At 42.8% G+C, this 12,225-nt stretch overlaps 1 protein-coding gene across 1 annotated transcript in view; it reads right to left on the bottom strand.

Annotated features, from left to right (window-relative positions):
- Positions 1-12,225, bottom strand: part of LOC311248045 (guanine nucleotide-binding protein G(i) subunit alpha-2) — a gene marked incomplete at its 5' end in the record, with an annotated part of 60,020 nt that overhangs the window by 22,420 nt on the left and 25,375 nt on the right. Inside the window, 2 exons of the mRNA XM_084339007.1 lie at positions 6,057-6,185; positions 12,098-12,221. Coding sequence (XP_084195133.1) covers positions 6,057-6,185; positions 12,098-12,221 — 253 coding nt within the window. The remainder of the gene's footprint in view (positions 1-6,056; positions 6,186-12,097; positions 12,222-12,225) is intronic.

Here is a 12,225-nt window from a genome sequence, read left to right on the forward strand (position 1 = left end):
GTTTTCTTTCTAAAAATGGTGGTGTGTAATTTACCAAATATATCTTTTGAGATAGTAAGATCTAGAAAGTCAATAGTTGTTAAAGAATATTCTATGGACAGACGGATATTGTTATTTAAAGAGTTGAGATAACTATGAAAAGCCAACAGTTCAGATTCATTGCCATCAAAAATAAATAATAGATCGTCAATATACCGGCCATACCAGGTGATATTGTGATACCAAGGATTGATAGGGTTGAGCACATACAACTTTTCCCAAAGGCCTAAAAAGAGACAAGCATAATTAGGAGAAAAACAAGAGCCCATAGGGACACCCATAACTTGTTTGTAAAACCCATCTGTGAACATAAACACATTGTTATGGATAATCCATCTGGTCAAGTCAACAAGAAACTTGGTAGGGGCAAAGCATCTCCTCTATCAGATAAAAAGTGTGTCAATGCTGTAAGACCTTCCTCATGATCTATGTTCGTATACAGACTTTCAACATCCATAGTTACTAAATAATGAGATTCTAATTTGGTAAGGTTAGCTAACCTATTGAGAACATCTGTAGTATCTTCAATAAAAGAAGGGAGTTGCTTAACATATGGTTTAATGAAGAAATCAATACATTTAGAAGCTGGTTCTGTAAGGGTACCGTTACCAGATATAATAGGACGACCAGGAGGGTTGTCAAAGGGTTCCTTGTGTATTTTAGGAAGTAAATAGAAAGACGCTAAAGCAGGATGTTCGACCAATAAAAACTTAAGATCCTTATCAGAAATCCAATTAGCCTCCTTAGCATGGTTAAGTATTGTATGCAATTGTAATTTCATATCAGATAAGGGGCTCCTAGTAAGTTTGACATAGTACTTTGAGTCTAATTGGCGTATGGCCTCTGAGATATATTGGTCTTTAGAAAGAACCACAGTAGCACCCCCTTTGTCAGCAGGTCGAATGATAATATCGTCACGTTTAGCCAGTTCATCAAGAGCAGTTCGTTCCTTATAAGTCAAATTACATTTGCGCACAGATTGCAGAGTAGTACTACTGAAAAGTTTATTAACCTATATTGAACTGAGCTAACCAAGTTCTCCCTTTTGAGCACCTGGTTGTTTTTTCTCCTGCTTGCTGCATATCGTGTGACAGATCTGGGAACTGTCCTCAACCAAGTTCGTTGCTCCGCTTTTTCTAGCGTTTGGGAATATTTCATTCTATTTTTGCATCATTTTTCATCATGCAATACTATTCATACTCCAATGAGGAGGGAAAGAAAATCATTGTCACTGACTCTCTCTTGCACCCCGGTGATGTTGATACACCAATTGATTTAGAAAAGACTGAATACGAGTTGCACAAACTTTTAGAAAAGGATATGAAGTTAAAGTGGCACATTGTGTCACTATCCGACTACTGGAGGGAGGGACGCATCCCGAGAGGATTACGCATCGCCAAGTTCCCTTCCTCTTCTAATGATGACGTGGCTTTCAAGGAAAAATGGAAAGCTATCCTGAACAAGTGTTCCATGGATTTAATGCTTTTATTAATTGAGGACGGCAAGAAACAACGAGATGACCTCAGAACCAAGATCACGGACATTGAATCTAAACTCCCTATGTCATCGGAGCTACAGATTCCTTTCCAGCAGAAGATCAAGGACGAGATCCTCAAACTTGAGGTTACCATCAAAGAACTCAAGGTGCGCAAATTCAAAAGGGATCTAGAGGACTACCAACAAGGTCAGGTGTATCGCTGGGATCGTCCTCCACGCACACCCCGTCCTTCCAGACCCTGGCCATCCGATCAACAGCGACGCTCCAGGAGGGTCTCGTTCGGTCTTGCCAGCAGCAAGGATGAGAGGAGCTCCAGCCTCTCCACGGAACAGGACAATTTTTTAGGGGGCGACTTTCCTCCTCTACCACCTACCAGAACCATCAACTACGGAAGACACGCCGTGGAAGAGGAAGCTCAGCCCGCTCAGCCCGCTCATCGCAGACCGTCGGCACTGAGGAACCAACCGAGGAAACGGTATCCACGGTAGTCAATCTCTCCGGTATCAACATCAGTAACGAACAGTTGTCAGTTCTGTCCAAAGGTACATCTTTTGCTCCTACATATAACACCAGTCTTTTCAACACCAGAGTCGATTTATTTCGATTTTATCGTAACTTACATCTTAAGACCTGGTATCACCATCAATCTGGACACACACATGAGTATCCCCGCACTGCTTCCCAGCCGGATCTCGAAACGGACGCTGTGCCGGCCCTTATCAGTGACTCTGAAACTATGCCTGACTCTCTTCCATTATTTAGACCCAAGTCTAATTTTGCTCCTATTGTGTCGAACCCTAGTCTCATAGCCTTTACTAGGAAAGTTGACCATGAGATTAATAAACTTTTCAGTAGTACTACTCTGCAATCTGTGCGCAAATGTAATTTGACTTATAAGGAACGAACTGCTCTTGATGAACTGGCTAAACGTGACGATATTATCATTCGACCTGCTGACAAAGGGGGTGCTACTGTGGTTTTTTCTAAAGACCAATATATCTCAGAGGCCATACACCAATTAGACTCAAAGTACTATGTCAAACTTACTAGGAGCCCCTTATCTGATATGAAATTACAATTTCATACAATACTTAACCATGCTAAGGAGGCTAATTGGATTTCTGATAAGGATCTTAAGTTTTTATTGGTCGAACATCCTGCTTTAGCGTCTTTCTATTTACTTCCTAAAATACACAAGGAACCCTTTGACAACCCTCCTGGTCGTCCTATTATATCTGGTAACGGTACCCTTACAGAACCAGCTTCTAAATTGATTGATTTCTTCATTAAACCGTATGTTAAGCAACTCCCTTCTTTTATTGAAGATACTACGGATGTTCTCAATAGGTTAGCTAACCTTACCAAATTAGAATCTCATTATTTAGTAACTATGGATGTTGAAAGTCTGTATACGAACATAGATCATGAGGAAGGTCTTACAGCATTGACACACTTTTTATCTGATAGAGGAGATGCTTTGCCCCTACCAAGTTTCTTGTTGACTTGACCAGATGGATTATCCATAACAATGTGTTTATGTTCACAGATGGGTTTTACAAACAAGTTATGGGTGTCCCTATGGGCTCTTGTTTTTCTCCTAATTATGCTTGTCTCTTTTTAGGCCTTTGGGAAAAGTTGTATGTGCTCAACCTTATCAATCCTTGGTATCACAATATCACCTGGTATGGCCGGTATATTGACGATCTATTATTTATTTTTGATGGCAATGAATCTGAACTGTTGGCTTTTCATAGTTATCTCAACTCTTTAAATAACAATATCTGTCTGTCCATAGAATATTCTTTAACAACTATTGACTTTCTAGATCTTACTATCTCAAAAGATATATTTGGTAAATTACACACCACCATTTTTAGAAAGAAAACTTCACGTAACACCCTCTTGAGAGCTGACTCTTTCCATCCCCCTCACATGATCGACAACATTCCTTTTGGTCAATTTCAACGTTTACGTCGTATTTGTGATAGTGATAGTGAGTTTCATCAACAGGCTGCTGATATGACTACCAGATTTGAAAATCGATCGTATAATCCAGATGTAGTGGCAAGGGCACGTAATAAGGCACAGACACTTAATAGGTCTGATTTGCTCAAGAAAAGTAGACGACGGAACGAGTCTCAGTCCCGCCCCTTCTTTGTGACCCAATATAGCACAGCAGCGGGACACGTTAAGCGCATCATTAATGCGAACTGGCCCATTATTGATAGTGACCCCACTCTCAGACAAGTGTTCCCTCAACCTCCAGTTTTTTCTTTCAGACGTGCTCCAACATTAAGAGACAAATTAGTTCATAGCTACCTTCCTCCCGCGACTAAGGAGTCTTGGCTTAGGAGACCTATTGGAACCTACAAATGTATGAATTGTCCACACTGTGTCAACGTCATACAAACCAAGACATTCACTGACTTTAAATCTCAGCGATCATACAAGATTAATGACTTTATTAACTGTAATACCACTCATGTCATTTATCGCTTGTCATGTACTTGTCCTGGCATCTTCTATGTAGGTCGTACCAAGCGGCGTCTGCGGGATCGTTTAGCTGAACACAAATACGCCATCAGAACCAAAAATCATGTTTATCCCATAGCCAGACATTTCACAGAAGTACACAACAATAACGATTCTATACTGAAAATTGTGGGCATTGAACATACAGTATCAAACCTCTTATTAGGGGCGGAGACCGCATCCGCAAACTCAATCAGAGGGAAACATTCTGGATTCATAGCCTTGACGCTCTTAATGCCCCTGGGCTAAATGAGGATATTGACTTCATGTGTTATCTTTGATTTCTATCCTATATGATTATTGCCATTGTATTGTGTGTATTCTTTGTACCTTACATAGGCTACATAGGCTATTATATTTTTCTGTATATTGCTTACTGATTATTTATCTATGCTTATACTTATAGCCTGTTTGATATATATTTTTTATTTTTCTACACTGTCACTGATTGATGGCTCCGCCCTTGCGTGTGCCTTCCAATCATCACTCGGTTCAATCATTTGGTGTTTATTGCTTGATTGTTTCACCTGACACTCACCTGTGGGTATGTAAGGGGGTGATGTGTTTGTACATTTTACTCTAATCCTGATGAAGACCGCTATGGTCGAAACATGTTGATTAGATTTTAAATGACTTAGCCACCTTTAATAAAGGCCTTTTAACCATCTTCCCTCTGGATTTTACATCTTTTTGAGTGCCTGGATCAACTCTCTTCTCTGAACTCTGCATTCCCGGTGATCCAAGAGCACCTTAACCTATATTGAACTGAGCTAACCAAGTTCTCCCTTTTGAGCACCTGGTTGTTTTTTCTCCTGCTTGCTGCATATACATAAATGAACTGGCAAAAACATTGGAACAAGCTGCAGCACCTGGCATCCCCCTAGCAGACACAGAAGTCAAATGCCTACTGTTTGCAGATGATCTGGTGCTGCTGTCCCCAACAAAAGAAGGGCTACAGCAGCACCTTGACCTTCTGCACAAATTCTCCCAGACAGTAAATCTAACCAAAACTAAAGTTATGATATTCCAAAAAAGGCGCCGCCTACAACAACACAAACACAAATTCCTCCTAGACACAATTGCCCTAGAACACACAAAAAACTACACATATCTCGGCCTAAACATCAGTGCTACAGGGAACTTCAACCAAGCTGTGAACGACCTGAGAGACAAAGCAAGAAGGGCTTTTTATTAGGGCTGTCAGTTTATCACATTAATTAGATTAATTAAACAACAAATTATCGCGTTATGAAAATTAACTCAAAAAAAGAAAAATAAAGATTTAATAATTTTTTTTTAAAATCTCATTCATTCCATAAGAACGTAGAATAAACATTTACAAACTTTTTTTTGAAATGGTCCATTTGCATGTTCTTGGTATCTGATTCTAGGGACATCTATGGATCTCAGGGAATGTATTCCCAGTGTCAGAAATACTGTGTCTGTTACTAGGCTTGTTTTATTATTATTTTTAACTGTGAATAACACCATGCTAAAATTTACCAGACCTGAAAAATCTAAGCAAATGAATAAAGGGAAGATGATTAAACAGAAGGTTTTGTAGATACAGTACTCACTGAATTCTGCCATCCGGACACATGCAATTTGAAATATGATTATAGAATATAAAATATCAGGCCTAAAAGAGAGAGAGAAAGAGAGTAGATAGATAGAGAGAGAGAGAGAGAGAGAGAGAGAGAAAGAGAGAGAGAGAGAGAGCGAGAGAGAGAGAGAGAGAGAGAGAGAGAGAGAGAAAGAGAGTAGAGAGAGAGAGAGAGAGAGAGTAGAGAGAGAGAGAGAGTAGAGAGAGTAGAGAGAGAGAGAAAGAGAGTAGAGAGAGTAGAGAGAGAGAGAAAGAGAGTAGATAGAGAAAGAGAGTAGAGAGAGAAAGAGAGAGAGTAGAGAGAGAGAGTAGAGTAGAGAGAGTAGAGAGAGTAGAGAGAGAAAGAGAGTAGAGAGAGACACAGTATAGAGGAGGTCTTCTCACTTGAAGTGCAGGTCCTTGAAGGTGAAGTGCGTCTCCACGATGCCGGTGGTCTTCACTCGGGTCCTCAGCACGTCCTGCTGTGTGGGGATGTAGTCTGGCTGGGCGATCCTCCCCATGTCCTGCAGGTAGCTGACGGAGACACACATCCAGTCATAACCAACCCTAACCCTAACACCTCCAGTCATATCCAACCGTAACCCTAACACATCCATCAGGGAGCAGCGCTTCTATCCAACCCTAACCCTAACACATCCATCAGGGAGCAGCGCTTCTATCCAACCCTAACCCTAACACATCCATCAGGGAGCAGCGCTTCTATCCAACCCTAACCCTAACACATCCATCAGGGAGCAGCGCTTCTATCCAACCCTAACCCTAACACATCCATCAGGGAGCAGCGCTTCTATCCAACCCTAACCCTAACACATCCATCAGGGAGCAGCGCTTCTATCTATCAAGGGTAGAGACAGAGTAGAGACAGTAGAGACAGAGTAGAGACAGTAGAGACAGAGTAGAGACAGTAGAGACAGAGTAGAGACAGTAGAGACAGAGTAGAGACAGTAGAGACAGAGTAGAGACAGTAGAGACAGAGTAGAGACAGTAGAGACAGGGTAGAGACAGTAGATACAGTAGAGACAGTAGATACAGTAGAGACAGAGTAGAGACAGAGTAGAGACAGTAGAGACAGTAGAGACAGAGTAGAGACAGTAGATATAGAGTAGAGACAGTAGAGACAGTAGAGACAGAGTAGACAGTAGAGACAGTAGAGACAGTAGAGACAGAGTAGAGACAGTATAGACAGAGTAGAGACAGTAGAGACAGTAGAGACAGTAGATACAGTATAGAGAGTAGAGACAGTAGAGACAGTAGAGACAGTAGATACAGAGTAGAGACAGTAGAGACAGAGTAGATACAGTAGAGACAGTAGAGACAGTAGAGACAGTAGAGACAGTAGAGACAGTAGAGACAGTAGAGACAGAGTAGAGACAGTAGAGACAGTAGAGACAGAGTAGAGACAGTAGAGACAGAGTAGAGACAGTAGAGACAGTAGAGACAGTAGAGACAGAGTAGAGACAGTAGAGACAGGGTAGAGACAGGGTAGAGACAGTAGAGACAGTAGAGACAGTAGAGACAGAGTAGAGACAGTAGAGACAGTAGAGACAGAGTAGAGACATTAGAGACAGAGTAGAGACAGAGTAGAGACAGAGTAGAGACAGTAGAGACAGTAGAGACAGAGTAGAGACAGTAGAGACAGTAGAGACAGAGTAGAGACAGTAGAGACAGTAGAGACAGAGTAGAGACAGTAGAGACAGTAGATACAGTAGATACAGTAGATACAGTAGAGACAGAGTAGAGACAGTAGAGACAGTAGAGACAGAGTAGAGACAGTAGAGACAGAGTAGAGACAGTAGAGACAGAGTAGAGACAGTAGAGACAGTAGAGACATAGTAGAGACAGTAGAGACAGTAGAGACAGTACAGACAGAGTAGAGACAGTAGAGACAGAGTAGAGACAGTAGAGACAGAGTAGAGACAGAGTAGAGACAGAGTAGAGACAGTAGAGACAGAGTAGAGACAGTAGAGACAGTAGAGACAGTAGAGACAGAGTAGAGACAGTAGAGACAGTAGAGACAGTAGATACAGAGTAGAGACAGTAGAGACAGAGTAGATACAGTAGAGACAGTAGAGACAGTAGAGACAGTAGAGACAGTAGAGACAGTAGAGACAGAGTAGAGACAGTAGAGACAGTAGAGACAGAGTAGAGACAGTAGAGACAGAGTAGAGACAGTAGAGACAGTAGAGACAGTAGAGACAGAGTAGAGACAGTAGAGACAGGGTAGAGACAGGGTAGAGACAGTAGAGACAGTAGAGACAGTAGAGACAGAGTAGAGACAGTAGAGACAGTAGAGACAGAGTAGAGACATTAGAGACAGAGTAGAGACAGAGTAGAGACAGAGTAGAGACAGTAGAGACAGTAGAGACAGTAGAGACAGAGTAGAGACAGTAGAGACAGTAGAGACAGAGTAGAGACAGTAGAGACAGTAGAGACAGAGTAGAGACAGTAGAGACAGTAGATACAGTAGAGACAGTAGATACAGTAGAGACAGAGTAGAGACAGTAGAGACAGTAGAGACAGAGTAGAGACAGTAGAGACAGTAGAGACAGTAGAGACAGAGTAGAGACAGTAGAGACAGAGTAGAGACAGTAGAGACAGTAGAGACATAGTAGAGACAGTAGAGACAGTAGAGACAGTACAGACAGAGTAGAGACAGTAGAGACAGAGTAGAGACAGTAGAGACAGAGTAGAGACAGAGTAGAGACAGAGTAGAGACAGAGTAGAGACAGTAGAGACAGTAGAGACAGTAGAGACAGAGTAGAGACAGTAGAGACAGTAGAGACAGTAGAGACGGTAGAGACAGAGTAGAGACAGTAGAGACATTAGAGACAGAGTAGAGACAGAGTAGAGACAGTAGAGACAGTAGAGACAGAGTAGAGACAGTAGAGACAGTAGATACAGTAGAGACAGTAGATACAGTAGAGACAGAGTAGAGACAGTAGAGACAGTAGAGACAGAGTAGAGACAGTAGAGACAGTAGAGACAGTACAGACAGAGTAGAGACAGTAGAGACAGAGTAGAGACAGTAGAGACAGTAGAGACAGAGTAGAGACAGAGTAGAGACAGAGTAGAGACAGTAGAGACAGAGTAGAGACAGTAGAGACAGTAGAGACAGTAGAGACGGTAGAGACACAGTAGAGACAGTAGAGATAGTAGATGACAGTAGAGACAGTAGAGACAGTAGAGACAGAGTAGAGACAGTAGAGACAGTAGAGACAGAGTAGAGACAGTAGAGACAGTAGAGACAGAGTAGAGACAGAGTAGAGACAGTAGAGACAGTAGAGACAGAGTAGAGACAGTAGAGACAGAGTAGAGACAGTAGAGACATAGTAGAGACAGAGTAGAGACAGTAGAGACAGGTAGAGACAGTAGAGACAGTAGAGACAGAGTAGAGACAGTAGAGACAGGGTAGAGACAGGGTAGATACAGTAGAGACAGTAGAGACAGTAGAGACAGAGTAGAGACAGAGTAGAGACAGAGTAGAGACAGTAGAGACAGTAGAGACAGTAGATACAGGGTAGATACAGTAGAGACAGTAGAGACAGAGTAGAGACAGAGTAGAGACAGTAGAGACAGTAGAGACAGTAGAGACAGAGTAGAGACAGAGTAGAGACAGTAGAGACAGTAGAGACAGTAGAGACAGAGTAGAGACAGAGTAGAGACAGTAGAGACAGTAGAGACAGAGTAGAGACAGAGTAGAGACAGTAGAGACAGTAGAGACAGAGTAGAGACAGTAGAGACAGAGTAGAGACAGAGTAGAGACAGAGTAGAGACAGTAGAGACAGAGTAGAGACAGTAGAGACAGAGTAGAGACAGTAGAGACAGTAGAGACAGAGTAGAGACAGAGTAGAGACAGCAAAGACAGTAGAGACAGTAGAGACAGGGTAGAGACAGTAGAGACAGTAGAGACAGAGTAGAGACAGAGTAGAGACAGTAGAGACAGTAGATACAGTAGAGACAGTAGAGACAGTAGAGACAGTAGAGACAGTAGAGACAGAGTAGAGACAGAGTAGAGACAGCAAAGACAGTAGAGACAGTAGAGACAGGGTAGAGACAGTAGAGACAGTAGAGACAGAGTAGAGACAGAGTAGAGACAGTAGAGACAGTAGAGACAGTAGAGACAGGGTAGAGACGGTAGAGACAGTAGAGACAGTAGAGACAGTAGAGACAGAGTAGAGACAGTAGAGACAGAGTAGAGACAGTAGACACAGTAGAGACAGAGTAGAGACAGTAGAGACAGTAGAGACAGAGTAGAGACAGTAGAGACAGTAGAGACAGAGTAGAGACAGAGTAGAGACAGAGTAGAGACAGAGTAGAGACAGTAGAGACAGAGTAGAGACAGTAGAGACAGTAGAGACACAGTAGAGACAGTAGAGATAGTAGATGACAGTAGATACAGTAGAGACAGTAGATACAGTAGAGACAGAGTAGAGACAGTAGAGACAGTAGAGACAGAGTAGAGACAGTAAAGGCAGTAGAGACAGTACAGACAGAGTAGAGACAGAGTAGAGACAGTAGAGACAGAGTAGAGACAGTAGAGACAGTAGAGACAGTAGAGACAGAGTAGAGACAGTAGAGACAGTAGAGACAGAGTAGAGACAGTAGAGACAGTAGAGACAGTAGAGACACAGTAGAGACAGTAGAGATAGTAGATGACAGTAGAGACAGTAGAGACAGAGTAGAGACAGTAGAGACAGTAGAGACAGGGTAGAGACAGTAGAGACAGTAGAGACAGAGTAGAGACAGAGTAGAGACAGTAGAGACAGTAGAGACAGTAGAGACAGAGTAGAGACAGAGTAGAGACAGTAGAGACAGTAGAGACAGAGTAGAGACAGTAGAGACAGTAGAGACATAGTAGAGACAGAGTAGAGACAGTAGAGACAGGGTAGAGACAGTAGAGACAGTAGAGACAGAGTAGAGACAGTAGAGACAGTAGAGACAGAGTAGAGACAGAGTAGAGACAGAGTAGAGACAGTAGAGACAGAGTAGAGACAGAGTAGAGAAAGAGTAGAGACAGTAGAGACAGTAGAGACAGGGTAGAGACAGTAGAGACAGTAGAGACAGAGTAGAGACAGAGTAGAGACAGTAGAGACAGTAGAGACAGTAGAGACAGAGTAGAGACAGAGTAGAGACAGTAGAGACAGTAGAGACAGTAGAGACAGAGTAGAGACAGAGTAGAGACAGTAGAGACAGTAGAGACAGTAGAGACAGGGTAGAGACAGTAGAGACAGTAGAGACAGAGTAGAGACAGAGTAGAAACAGTAGAGACAGTAGAGACAGAGTAGAGACAGAGTAGAGACAGTAGAGACAGTAGAGACAGAGTAGAGACAGAGTAGAGACAGTAGAGACAGTAGAGACAGAGTAGAGACAGAGTAGAGACAGAGTAGAGACAGTAGAGACAGAGTAGAGACAGAGTAGAGACAGTAGAGACAGTAGAGACAGGGTAAAGACAGTAGAGACAGTAGAGACAGAGTAGAGACAGTAGAGACAGAGTAGAGACAGAGTAGAGACAGTAAAGACAGTAGAGACAGTAGAGACAGGGTAGAGACAGTAGAGACAGTAGAGACAGAGTAGAGACAGAGTAGAGACAGTAGAGACAGTAGAGACAGTAGAGACAGGGTAGAGACGGTAGAGACAGTAGAGACAGTAGAGACAGTAGAGACAGAGTAGAGACAGTAGAGACAGTAGAGACAGAGTAGAGACAGTAGACACAGTAGAGACAGAGTAGAGACAGTAGAGACAGTAGAGACAGAGTAGAGACAGTAGAGACAGTAGAGACAGAGTAGAGACAGAGTAGAGACAGTAGAGACAGAGTAGAGACAGTAGAGACAGTAGAGACAGTAGAGACAGTAGAGACACAGTAGAGACAGTAGAGATAGTAGATGACAGTAGATACAGTAGAGACAGAGTAGAGACAGTAGAGACAGTAGAGACAGAGTAGAGACAGTAGAGACAGTAGAGACAGAGTAGAGACAGAGTAGAGACAGTAGAGACAGTAGAGACAGAGTAGAGACAGTAGAGACAGAGTAGAGACAGAGTAGAGACAGTAGAGACAGTAGAGACAGTAGAGACAGTAGAGACAGTAGAGACAGTAGAGACACAGTAGAGACAGTAGAGATAGTAGATGACAGTAGATACAGTAGAGACAGAGTAGAGACAGTAGAGACAGAGTAGAGACAGTAGAGACAGAGTAGAGACAGAGTAGAGACAGAGTAGAGACAGTAGAGACAGTAGAGACAGTAGAGACAGAGTAGAGACAGTAGAGACAGTAGAGACATAGTAGAGACAGAGTAGAGACAGTAGAGACAGGGTAGAGACAGTAGAGACAGTAGAGACAGAGTAGAGACAGTAGAGACAGGTAGAGACACGGTAGAGACAGAGTAGAGACACAGTAGAGACAGAGTAGAGACACAGTAGAGACTCACTAGGCAGCAGAGTCGTTCAGCTGGTACTCCCTGGCGCGTGTGAAGCAGCCCTGGACGCCTCCATCAGACCACAGTCTCTGGGTGACGCTGGACAGCTCCTCCGGCAGCAGCCCCTGCTCCTCTGCTGC

Source organism: Notolepis coatsorum (genome assembly GCF_963971535.1).
Source record: "Notolepis coatsorum genome assembly, contig: SCAFFOLD_291, whole genome shotgun sequence".
NCBI classification, from domain to species: Eukaryota; Metazoa; Chordata; class Actinopteri; order Aulopiformes; family Paralepididae; genus Notolepis; species Notolepis coatsorum.